Source organism: Platalea leucorodia (assembly GCF_965183815.1).
Source record: "Platalea leucorodia genome assembly, chromosome: 22".
In the NCBI taxonomy this organism is placed as follows: Eukaryota; Metazoa; Chordata; class Aves; order Pelecaniformes; family Threskiornithidae; genus Platalea; species Platalea leucorodia.
The window spans coordinates 2990922-3004134 of NC_138844.1; the positions used below are offsets into that span (position 1 = coordinate 2990922).

Sequence of the window (13213 nt, forward strand, 5' to 3'; positions counted from 1 at the left end):
TGTTGCAGGAAAAGGTCACAGAAAGATTTTTGCCAAGTGAGAGCCTTTAGGAAGCTCTTCTGCTCCAGAGCTGCTCTCCTGCATCCCTCCAGCCGAGCATCTCCAGGAGCAGAGCCACAGCAGGATGGTGCATTGGAGATGTGCAACACCAGAGGTTCTCCAAGACCAGCTCTGCGGTCTTTCTTGCACCATCGGGAAAATCCTGCCCATGCAGGGACCTAAGGGAGGCTCCGACCTGCAAATCTTCTCTGACTTTGGTGAGAGCAAACACGGGGTTGTTGGCACTGGTGTGTCGACAGCTCCCATCTCCAGCTTCCTCCAATCTCTAGGCTGTGCTACTACATGCCACTCATGGGGACAACGCAGACAGCACTGGTGACGTTGAGGAGCAGAAAGGGGTGGTAGTGAGAGCCTGGCAATAGCTGTGATTGCGCCGGTGTGAGCAAAGCTGCCACATTTGCACTGTTCTCTTCTTCAGGCACTGCTCTCGTTGATGAAAAATGCAGCAGATCACAACGCTCAGAGAGGGCCAGGGACTTGGGAGCACATGGAAAGGACCGAGAACAGTTCAGCAACTAGAGATTGCTGCAGAAGGTGCAAAATGCCAAGGAAATGGCGTACTGGTGCCATAAGGAGCCCCCAAACCTCCGTGCTCCCCATGGAGGGATGGCTCCGCTCAGAGCAGTGCTACCATGGGCGATGGTGCCGGACTGCAGCCTCGGAGAAGGCGGACAAGTCAATCATGTCCTTTTCCAAACAGCCAGGCCCAGGGAGAGCCCTGTGGAGCTTGATACACGTTATCCACTCTCCTGGCACCCCATGATGATGAGGAACCTGTCATCTTCTCCCCTGTTTGCACACCACCTTGCGTGAGGCTCCGAAGTTGCTCTGCTCGTGCAATGCAAACCCTTCTGCTGTTACTGCTTTCGTTTAACACAAATGCAAAGGTAAGATAAGCAGGACTCCACAATCCACCACAGCAACCTTAATTCAGAGCCCAGAGCATGTTGGAGGAAAAACAGTCGCTCTCTGGCCCCCACGGCCAAATCTACCTTGTTCCTCTTCTGTCTGCAGCTTGGCAGCCTTTCCTGTTTATCTTTGCTAAATGCTCTGCACTACTCTTTGCTAGAGAGCAGAAAATAGCATTCCCCTAACCCCTCCTTCTTTGTGTTTTAAAGCAGCATCCAATTTGCTGTGCTTTGCTCCAAACACAGAACGTTTTGTGCTGGCAAAGCACATTGGCTGAACAAAAACATTCCTTTAAAAACTGTAGTAACATTAATCACATCCTAAAATAAATATGTAAACATATGCTGATGGATTACAAGCCTAGGATCTAGTGGCAAGGCTCTACGGTGCTTGTTTTGGGTCTCTTCTGGAGAGGTGTGGGAAAGGGAGGAGAAAAGAGATGGCCCACAAAGTGGAGGCACATTGCAGATGCTGTTGGATGAGTAACGAACCCCTGAATCCTTCAGGCTTGGACCTGGAGTAACTACGACAAAAATACCAGGGCGTGAGGCATTTGGAGCCCACGCTCTGCTCTAGGTCTTCCCCAGGAGATCTCCTGCAAGAGCAGAGCTCCAGCTCTCCAGTGCAGCCTGTGCGAAGATGTTCACCTTGTGCACTAGCTTGCAATGCTGGGGTGCTGGTAAATCTCCCCATGGCTTTGAATTATGAACCACTCAGTAGTTAAAAACCCCTAATGGGCTTAAAGTGCAGCCAGGAAGAGAAAGATGAGTTGTTGGGATGAACGCGTCTTGTGGTGATGACAGTTGGGTACGCGAACAGTCTGCCTTGGAGGGGCATCAAACCTGGAAGCTAAAGGAGAGTTTGGGGAAGATGCCAGGCTTCAGAGAAGGTGATCCTGCCCTCTTGGGCTGGACAAGCTCTCAACTCAGCCAAGCCAAAGTAATCCCTGCTCTAGGAACAATTTTGCCAGGAACAGTTCCTATCCAGGAATCCAGAGGCACTTTGCTTATTCCAGCACTTTGCCTGCTGCATCTACAGGCACTATACTGGTTCCCAGTTACTTCTGTCTCTAACAGGCTGATGCAGGCTTTACGGGACCAGCTGAAACCATGGACATGGCAACCCTGTGGCATACGCATCTTCTAGATGAGCCACAGGTCCTCCCCATGATGAGATGGTAGTTCAAGGTCTTCCCTTGCATGACCCCAAGGACAGACCCGAGAAAAGCTCAGACCCTGCCCACACAAGGATGAAGGGGGTCCCCATGTGACGGTGAACCCCTCTTTGGCTCTGCTTCCCCCACCAGCCGGGAATCACCAACCCCTTCCTTCACAATGCTCCTGCGAGCATCCTCCCCGGTCTCAAGTGCCAAGGAGACAGAGACCTGTGCAGTGATGTTCAGCCACGGCAGATCTGCGTGGTCTGCTCAGCGCCTCTGCGTCCTGGTGTGCACATGCAAAGAAACAGGGTGCTATGCATGCCCTAGCCGGCATCGCCCATGGGTGCCCAGGCTGCTCGCTGAGGGACAGGAGCTCTGGCATTCCCAAAATCTGCCTCAATCCATGCTGCTGCTCAAGCTGCTTTGAAAAGCAACAGCAGCAAGAGCTACTCAGCTGCTCGGAGCGACACGCACCGGTCTCTGTGCTCAGCGGGTCTGAGCCGAAGAGCAGACAATATCCACAACGGGTGCGAAGATGCAGCAGGTGATGGAGGGATCCCATCTGCAGGGACCAGCTGAGGCACTGAGGGAAAAAAACCAGTTCCCAGCAATCTCGGCATCCTCCAAGAAACAGCCTGCCTCTGAACGGGATGGCTTTCAAAGTCAGCAAAGCAGCACCTTGGAATGAAAATATCAAAAGCGCCTTTGTGACAACAGCAAAGTGCTGTTTGAAGGGGATCTTTTCTCATTTGCTTTACACTTGCAATATAATAGAGTACCAGATGCCATCATTTAGTCATCCGCGGTGGAGAAAGGGGCCCATATGTTGCACGTTGTATGATAAAGGAGAATAAATAATTGCAGTCTCAGATGGAATCAGCTCTCTTCCAAGCACAGCCACACACAAATCTTTTAAGCCCTCTAAATTTTATTCTGAATGTAGGTGACGGGATCAGAAAACGATGGAGTCGCAATCAGATATTTAGCTTACACGCTTTTTTGCTCAGCCAGCGTTGGGATTTGAGCCACGGTGCTTGTGAACTGGCACCGCCTCTGCAGGAGGTGCACGGGCCGAATGATTAATTAAACCCTAATCAATGCAACTTCATTAACAGAGTTACGGCCTGTTCTGTAGCCAGGACCACGAGCACTGACTACCCTCATACCGCGAAGCAAAGCTGGTTTGCATCTCCCCAAAAGCATGGCGTTCCCTGGGGATTTGTTGCCCCATGCACACACTTGTACATGCACAAGCGTGCAAGTACAAGTGTGCAAGTGCAATTCACTTTTTTCTGGCTTCCTAAAAATACAGGAATAGGTGCAACACATCTCCCCTGCCACATGCCAAGACTTTTGTTCTTTCCATCACTCTCTGAATCGCTGATACTTAAGAGCAGAAAAAGTCTCTTGGTACATTTAACACCCGTAGAGGATTTTTTGCTCTGCAATATAAAGGCAAACCTGTTTTGGAGAAAAGCACGTCATCTCTGGGACTGACAGGAGACTCCAGGGAAGCTCCAATTTCTACTTTTTAAAGGGAATTTCCCCAGTGACACTCCTGCCCATGGAGCAGAGCCCTGCGGGGTGCGACACAGGCACCTCGGTGCTGCCTTGTTTTATATTAATCCCTGCTTCTCATGCCTCTGTAACAGAGGGCAGGACTCCTTGCTGCTGGCCATGCCTCCGAGCAGAGCCCCGAGATGCGGCGGCTGTAACCAAAGCATCTCCCACACCCCGGGGACCGGCACCGGGAACCCATGCGCTTCCCGCTCCATCGCCGGCTTGGTGGGAAGCAGCGCTGCAGCAAGGCTTCACTTGAAGTTTGACAGGCAAATCTGTGCTTCTTCCTCACGGGCAAGATTTGAGAGACAAATCTCCCTGGGCTGGCGGGTTGGACCCTCCCTCCCCTGAGCAAGTCAATGAACTCTTCTCTCTCCAAGGGGCTCATCAAGGGCTATTACCTGGAGCCTCCATGGTAATTACAGCTTGAAAGACTCATTGCTTCCCTCATGCTCTGTAATTTGTAATCAGAAGCAAACTCTCGGCTGATCAGCAGCCAGATACGGATGCGGGACCTCTCCGGAGGGAGAAGGCACATCATTAGGGACCGGGCTCTGCAGAGAGTAGGGGAGCCACATTTCCCAGATCATGCCTCAACATCCAAAGGTAATTTGGTCCCAGGAAAGCTCCCTTCGCCTTTCCCAGGTGGTTTTGGCGAGCAGGCATCAATGTACCAAGTCTCTGATGTCGTCAAGTCTTGTCCTGACCTTTTATTTCCAGTTATCTCCGAAGGCAGCTGCTCTGTTACCGTCTGTGTTTGGAGCCACAGCAGCATCGCTCGCAGGCACGAGGCGGCTGCCAGGAGCGCGGGGTCGCACCCTCTGAAATGCTCCCCGTCATTCTTCAGAGAGGAGAGTACCCAGCCCCAGAGCCGGCTGTGGTTTTACCCATCAAATAGTGCACCTCGCAGTGAAGGACTTACTTAAACCAAGGGGCCAAACTCTTTGCAGCCCGCAGCGGGTTTCCTGCCCTGAAGGGCAATGGAGCAGGATCCCGTGGTTCTTCCCTCCAGCCCCCGTGGCTTTTCCCCCCACAGACCAGCCCCGTCTCTGCTCCCGTTGCCTCTCCCGCCTTGGCACAGGAGTCGCAACGCCCTGCTAGCTCTGGGGTGAATGCAACAGTGAACCATCCACAAGAGCATCCCTCCTTAACCCCCTCCTTGCCAAAAATATGCTTTTTCCGGGCTGTAACCTCAAGCAAAGCCTTCGCATCCAAAGCGCTCAGCCCCAGAGAGCTGCCCCAGCAACTCATTTCAGACATCTGACATTGGAATTTCCTGCCCACGATGCTAACGAGGCCGCTGCATCGCCTGGAAGAGCGCACCGGGGAGCTAAGCCCGCCTCGCTAGCCAGCAAACAGGAGCGCGCGTGACGGAGCAATCCCGCCGACCGCGGCCATGTAAACAACGCAAACGGGAGAGACGCTAATTGGATTTGATGCCTCTCCCCTGCAGCCTCTCCTGGGCTCCGTGGCGTGCAGCCACGCAGACGTCTCCGCCTCTTGAGAGAATCGCTTTCCCCTCTTCCAGATGATGCTAATTTGGGGTTTGGTGCTGGACCGGCAGAGGCTGCCCAAGGGTGCTGAGCTGCTCCGCTCCAACCTGCTCTGCTACCACCAAAAGGCGAGCTACTTCTCTTTGAAGCTGGAGGGAAAAAACCCATAAAAGCAAAAGGAAAAGCAGGGGTAAAGGCAGCAGGGACAGTTTCTGCCCTCGGTTCCTGCAGGAGAGTAGTGCTGAGCTCTGATTTTGCTCCGCGGCCGTGGCAGCTTTCCAAGGGCTGCCTGCCCATACCCCTCCCCAGCACCGCGTGGTCTCACGCTTATAGAAATTCAGCTTCAGCCTCTAATTGAGGTTGACAAACTCACGTCCTCGCGCTTTCACAATTGTTAATACTTAATTAATTAATGAAATGCTTTTTAAATTCTCTTGATCCCAGCGATTAGGGATTACGACAATCAGTTACGAACTGGCAGGCGCCGAAAGGAAAAGGAACAAATTGACTTGTCTCCTTAAAAGCAGGATGGATCTTGCTTGCCTGAAACGCAAGGAAAGGAAGGGCTGCTCTCGGCAAATGGGGGGGAAGCCGGCCGCGGCAGCAGGGGCCGTTCAGCACAGCCTCCTCCCTGCCACAGCCCTTTTTCATGGCCACGCTGCTGGCCTTTGCACGCTGCTCTCGGCACTGAGCCTCCCGATAGCTGCTGACATCCATCTGCAGCCGGAGAGATCTTTTTTTTAAAATTTATTTTAAGTGGTATCTCTGTTTTTTCTGCATATTTAAATTCACGCAATAGGGAAGACGTGGAAATGCGGCGGAGATGTTTCCAGCATGAGGCTGGGGCAGTTTCAGCCCAGTTTGCAGCTGGGCTCTGCGACGAATCCGGCTTTGGGGATGCATCCTGCATTGACTCAGCTCTGGGCTACAGCTCAGCCCCTCTCCTGCCTCCGCCACGTGTGGGTCCCCGCCTGATGCCACCGAACTTCAGGCAGCGATCATCAAGGAGGGATGCAAACCTTTCCCTGAACATTGCAAAATCTAGATGGGGTGTGTTTGCATTTGCTCCAAATGAAATAACAACCAGAAACCTCCGTTCTTTAATGAGACATCAAATAGCATCAACTTAATAGAATTTCAATCCCAGGCAACTTCAGCACTTGTAAAATGCTTAAAAAGCTCGGCGTACACACAGCTCGCTGGCACCATCTCCCAGTTAATGATGCTGGAAGACGCTATTTGCCATCTACCTTTGCTGTGCCGGGTGCGATGCGGCTGTTCCTTCTCATTTGGTCCCCTCATGCAAGCACCAAAACCGTTCTCTTTAAGGACAAGAGCTTAACCCTTCCAGCACCTGGAAGGTCCCCCTGAGCAGAGCTCGGGGACGTTATACAGCCCACGAGCCCCCTGGGGCTGGAGGTGAGTGGGCACCAGGAGAAAAACGTGATTTTGGAGCTCCAGGCTCCTCCAGGTCCCCATTTCCTTGGAAATAATTTTGCAAATCAAATAGCAATACTGAAACCTCCTGTGGCTCCCCAAAAAGTCAAGGGCAGCCCCTTCTGAGCCTCATGCCGGGTTTGCTCCCAGGACCCGCTGGACGGCTGCTCTGGCGCTTGCTGCGCTGACCATCTACAACTCGCTTCTAGCACCCCGCCAAACCAGCTGGACCCTTTGCTCACGTGCAAGCTCTGTCTTAAGCTGCAATAAGCTCTACCCTCTCCCTCCTGGTCGCCTCCTTGGCATAGCTATAGCCAGCGGAAGCACTCCCCCCTCATTCTGCCGGACGCCATCGGTTGTATTTGTTGGCCTACACTGGCCCAGCTCTTACAGAGGTGCCCGGTTTGGGGGGTGCACGGTGGGAGCTGGACTCTCTGAAGCTCTCCTGTCCTCAGCGAGCAGCTTTCCATCTTTTTAAAAAAAATCCTCTTATCCATATCATACGGTGAAGGGTTAGCAGGAGCACCCAGACCATTGCTTCATCTGCATCCCCGACGGTTTCTCTTACTGACCCTCCTAAGCAAGCCCCTTCCAACCTCTCCCCATTCAGACAACCGCTCCCAGCCCCGACTCATTTCCATCACTTGCCTCCAAACCCGTCCTTTTACAAACAGGTTGATTCACTCCTAAGGCTGTTTTCCAAGCAAAACCACTCTGCTGCCCTACAAAAACAGCCACGCAATTGTTTTCTTACATCTCCTGCTTTGAATCGTTCCTGTGCAATGAAGTTTTCTATGCGTCCGGCCACCGCTGCCTGCCAGTTTGCTTCTTGTTCTTGAATTAATTCAGTCTGATGATATACTGGAGGAAATCAACTGGGAGAGTGTGTGGGATTGAGGGAAACAGAAAGAAATCAGAGAGTAAATGTTTTTCCAGGAGGAGGTGTAAGACCGTAGGTAGGAGAAGATGCTCTGAGCAAGGGTTAGGAAACACGGGAAATGCTATTTAATTGCTCCCAATTTTCAACTGCCACTGCCTACACCCTGTTTGGAAATATGAGCTTCAGAGCAATCGCTGTCAGACCCCGAGTCCCATTTTCTTGCCTCTGTAATCACACTTCTTGATACTGCAGTTGTTGGTAGCTGATGCTCTCTGTCCCATGCAAGCATTACGAGGGGATGAGTCTCCAAGGCACACTAGAGCCCTATTAAACAATATTGCTCCATCTTCAAACCTGTTGCTTAATTGAAGCCTCTTAAATTTTTATTGCCAAGTTGGCAGAAATTGCCATTTTTAGTGCGCTTTTCATCTTCTCTAACGCGCCGTGCCGATGGCGTAGTGGGGAGCAGCCGGGCTGGGGAATTAACATTATCTGATCCCATCCGTTATGGGAGAGGCTCGGGTGATGCCGCCGAGATGCTCTAAAACCCAGCTGGAAAAAGGGGATTAAAAGGAGTAAAACCCAGGAGGAATTTGTCTTTCTGCAGGGGATCAGCCCTTCGAAATATAACTTCCAGGGTGTCCGCCCATGCCTTGATGCCATGGACCAGTGCAGGGGTATGGGGGGATACTGCAGCCTCCCCAAGGCCATGCACAACCCAAGGTCCGGAGAGGCTTGTTATAGCACCAGGCTCATCCAAAACAGCCAGCAAAAGGGAAAAATTGAGGTGGATCCCTCCAAAGCCAGGAGCAGCAGGAGCTGAAGGGCACTGCCCTCCTTGGGGTGGTCCTGCCCTCCCCTGGGACCCATCTGGAGGGTGCCGGCCCGGCGTGCCCCGAGCCAGCTCCTGCGCAGCTCCGGGTTTTGCCCATTCATGAGAAAACAAACCTTATTCATTAGACCCAGCAATTGCCATGGAAACCGCTACCCTGTGAGGCCGGAGCATCTCTCGCTGCAAGGCACGACGGGGACCGCGGCCGGCTCTCCCCGTGAAAAACAGTGCGAAAACCCCAGAAAACAGCAGCTATGGTCTCGTACGTCCATGTAAACCACTCCAGCTCCTTTCATGTTGCACTCGGACACAGCCACTGCCGTGGTGTATGGAAAGTCACCCAGAGGGGATGTTTGCCACTGTCCTCCATCAAGACACTCCTGTTTTAATTGCAACTGGCCATCGTGTGGTTGCCTTCTGCTGCGCCGCCTCCTGAGTTGCTTTAGGGAGCTCAGTCCTGGCTCCCCTTAAACTTCAGGGGATCGCTTTGGTCTGAGATTTCAGACAGAAAGCATCTCCCTCTAGGCACGAATCCGCAGCAAAGAACCAGCTTGGCCTACATAACCCAACCACCACGTTTTATGGAGGAAACCTCCTGCTGGCATTGCCTTTGCAGGATTGCTTTTGCTGACTCAGCACGCGCAACCGATACAAGGGCAAAGTCCCTCTTACAATGCTACTAGTGCAAACCAGCGCAACATCATCACGGCATTAACGATGCAGTTCCCAAACTGGTGAATGTATCTTAAAAGTGTCACTCTGCAGGAATCAGAGGGCTCAGCCACTACAGAAGGAGGAGAAAAACTGATTTTGTTCCTTTTTTCAGACTGAGAGCTAATCTTAAAGGGAGATTTAATGAGATCACACACCATCACAGAGCCAGCGTTTGCTTTCGACAAGGGGCTTTTGGAAAGCTCGCAGTATAAAGATCCAGGATTTATCGCCCCGGCACCAAGACACAAGTCCTCGCTTGCGCTAAGCGGCTGCATACCTGGAAAGGCAGGAAATCAGTAAGTAAAGACCAGTAAATACTCTTATTTCCAGACTGGGATGGAGCGGACAAAGGGAGAGATTTAAGTATGGCCACAGGGAACAGGAACAGAGCCACAAATAAAGCCACGAGCCTCTAATCCAGCCACAAATAAATCCCCTTCACCCCAAAACCCGTCTCAAGGACGATGCATGGCTCCCACCATCACGCCAAGTCTGCCGAATCCCACACTTTTTTTTTTTTATCGCTGGGAAAAGTGCTTATAACTAACAGAGAGGCTGCTCTGAGCTGGGAGACGTGAAACAACCTTCTCTTTATCTTTATTTCTATTCTTGTCCAGCTGGAGGATCATTTTGTTCATGTTTCATGGTGTAAAACACATGGTCTAGGACCCCACTAACTGGCTGGACTCCGTTTTCTGGGTGATGTTCGTGGGCTTTTCCACCTTTTGCTCTGACTTATTGAAGGAGCAGCACGTGCCTGCCCCAGAGGTAGAGATTTAGTAGGGAAAAAAAAAAAAAAAAGACTAAATCAGGGGTCTGAATAAAAGATATGCATTCAGGGCTTGAGAAGGTGGGTGATGCCCAGCTGGTCCCTGAGGGGTAATTAGAGGAGGCAGTAGCATGAGTATGCTGTAATGGTTGTAATTAGGTTAAAAAACGACTTTATGGAGAGGAATGCTGCTCCCGGCAGGCAGCTTGAAGAGCCCTCCGGGTCTCCTGGGGAAAGGGGTCACAGCCGCGGAATAATTTTAAATCAGTTACAGAGCCCCTGGCCCCGAGCAGAAACGCGCCCTTCCCTCTCCCAGCACCAAAACTCCGGCAAAGCCTGCAGAAGAGGGGACACACTCGAGCTAAGAGTCCCCCCAGATCTGTTTTTCTTGTCATCTTCTACATCTTCCCCACCTGGAAGGAGGCATGGTTTTTTTCCCTCTCTCCCAGCTGGCTGTCTTCCTGATAGGAAATCTAATTTTTTGATAGAAATAATGAAATAGTTAATGCTGGCAATGGGATGGGGAAGATTTACAGCAGCTGTCTTACAAGTTTCCAGCATTTACGCTATTTCTATCTTTAAACAAAGTCCTTGAGATCCTCGTTGCAGGCTCCAGCTCTCAGCCACGCTCCCAAATCTTGCTGAAGCCGGGACGTTTAAGGAAGACAAATCTTTCCAATTACCGCTCACGCTGCCAGGCGAGCTCGATTCGAGGAGGTGTTGCCAAACCCTTTCAGCATCAGGCGGCTGCACTGCACAACACGACACCCTGCCCAGCGCTGCCTGCTAACGGGGCATGCAAAGTGCCACGTACGCGGCGGGCGATGCCCTTCTCCATCGCCAGCCTCGGCATCTCCGCAGTTAGCTTTTTTCTGGAGCTAACGTGGTCTCACTAAGGGGGTGCTGGTTCTGCCAGAGGTATTTTTCACAGCTGACAATTTGCTAAGCAAAAATCCTGCTCTTTGGCGCTGAGAAAAGAGGAGAGGGCTTCGCTCGAAGGCATGTGCATGCTGGGGATGGAAATGCAAGACCCCAACAGGGGACCCTCTGCTCTGACATAGAATCAGAAACGGTTTGGGCTGGAAGGGACCTCCAAAGATCCTCTAGTCCAACCCCCCTGCAATGAGCAGGGACATCTTCAACTCAATCAGGTTGCTCAGAGCCCTGTCCAACCTGACCTTCAGTGTTTCCAGGGATGGGGCATCGACCACCTCTCTGGGCAGCCTGTGCCAGTGGTTCACCACCTTCATCATAAAAAATTTCTTCCTTATATCTAACCTGACATGGGACCCTCTGCTCTGACACTACTTCCTCCATGACCTCTGGCAAGTCACTTGTCCTCCCTGGGGTAACCCAGCACCCGCGAGCCGCCGGGAAGGGCTCCCGCACGCAGCCGTTGTGGGGGATAACCAGCCGCTGGCCCTAACCCAGGGCCGCATCCAGACCCCGCTGCTCTGCGCCGCATCTGCCAACGGCAGCTATGGGCAAAGGGCTGACCCCAGCGCCGCCGCCTCGCTGCGTGGAGGCCCCTAGACTGCTTCAGGAGATGCCCAGAGAGAGGATGGATAAGGCATTCAATGCCCAGTAATTACTGCCAACAGTAACGTATCAGTTTTCCACCCTTCCAGATTCTCTGCCTCGCAGCATGCCCCACGGAAGCAATGGCGAATGCTGCTGGGTCCCCTGGGACGGCGGAAAGCAGCGGTGGAGCGAGGTGAGGATGTTGGGCATGCACGGAAGGGCTTGTGTCAAGGGAATGGGCATGAAAAATGCCCCTGATGGGTTTTCAACCCCGTTTCTGCTTTGGACTTCAGCAGCTGCTGCCTCAGCCCCTGAAGAGCCCTTTGCCTTCGCTGTTACTAAGGTGTTACACTCCAGACGAGAGCCCTGGGCGCTAATAAAGCTGCTCATTTTCTCCAGCCCACCGGACTTCCCACGAGATACGAACCGACAACAGCGAAACATTTCTCTGCTTTAATTGAGAAGTTTCCACCTGGTGCTCGCCCACCAGGAACCCACACCGTTCGTTATCTCCTGGATGATTACACACAAGCATGCCGTAATGAAGGAGGGAAGATCTGCATCCAGGCTCGCTGAAATGCAGCACCTTCAGTTGTATTTTGGTACCTGGTGGCCATGGAGAGATGCCTTAACGATGTATTTGCTGGTGAAATCCTCGCATTGCTCTGAGCTGAGGTGTAATGACTGCTGCTCTGATCTACACCAAGGTTTAATCAGAGCAAAGCCTCCAACAGCTCTTGTTCGCTTTCCTCAACTTGATTTATGTCTCATTTGAGGGTGGATGTGAGAGCAGGGAGGAAAATGAGAGAGGCAATGAAGCAGGAGGGCTAGGAATGAAAGCACCGGGGCCAAGCTGGGGGAAAAAATTATTCCGCTGGCCGGCTTTCCGAATGCCTAACCAGGATTTGGGTCTAATGACGCTACGTCACATCGCATCCATCTGCACTGTGATGATGTGGCACCGCTGGGACCCAGGGAGGGTGATGCATCCCGAGCCATGAGCGTCCCACCACAGGTTATAATAAATAACGTGACTATTTCTGTGTTACCTGAAAGGATTCACGCTGTTCTACATAATGAAACACTCCCCTCTTGTCTCTTTTTATATCCTTGGAGTGTGAGAGCCTTTTGGCAAAAAGCATCCTTTCTCGGTGGGTTGGAAGGTACCCAGCACATTGAGCGACTGCCACAGCTGAACCATAACCAGGGAAGAGCAAGGCAGGGAAATTACCAGGGATGAAGTCCCTTCTGTGGCCAAAATGACAAGGATTGTGGGCAATGCATGGGAAGCAATGCTGAAAAAGTTGGCTTCATCCCAACCAATTTGAAGCAAAGGCATAAAAATAGCTGTTAAGGATGAAGATGCCTCTCAAGGGGCACCGGTACGTAGAAGCAACCTCTCATACGGACCCGCTGAAGGTATCTTGGTGTGTAAATGAAATTTAGGACTTACCCTTTGCTCTTGGGTGGCCACAAAGGTCTGGAATCCAGGGGCCACCCCGAACCCCAGCTCCTGGACAAAAGGTGGCTCAGACTGGCTGTGGATCTGGACTTTGACTCCAGCCTCGAATGTCGTCTCCTCTGGAAGAAGAAGGGGGTGGTTAGTGGGCTGTGGTGGGTGGGATGGTGTCCCCCAGCGTGGGCATGTTTGTCCCTCTGTGGAAAGTTCTATCTGGGCAAGCTCTGCTGCTCAAAAGCAGGAGATAAGCAGTTGGGAGTGCTCCACCTGGATGATCAGACTTCTGGGCATCAAGGAAGAAAACCCAGCAGCAGCACTTGCCGTGAGCAGAGCACACCCAGGACTCAGCCCAAATCACCACTGCTGCCCACCGGCACCAAGAGCATCTCCAGGCTCCTGCTGCCTCTCCCAAGGGCTCAC

The 13213-nt window shown here is 52.2% G+C and overlaps 1 protein-coding gene across 1 annotated transcript in view; it reads right to left on the reverse strand.

Annotated features, from left to right (window-relative positions):
• LOC309599777 (acid-sensing ion channel 2) overlaps positions 1-13213 on the reverse strand; it is a gene marked incomplete at its 3' end in the record, with an annotated part of 505346 nt that overhangs the window by 8246 nt on the left and 483887 nt on the right. The window contains exon 3 of the mRNA XM_082331579.1: positions 12788-12915. Coding sequence (XP_082187705.1) covers positions 12788-12915 — 128 coding nt within the window. The remainder of the gene's footprint in view (positions 1-12787; positions 12916-13213) is intronic.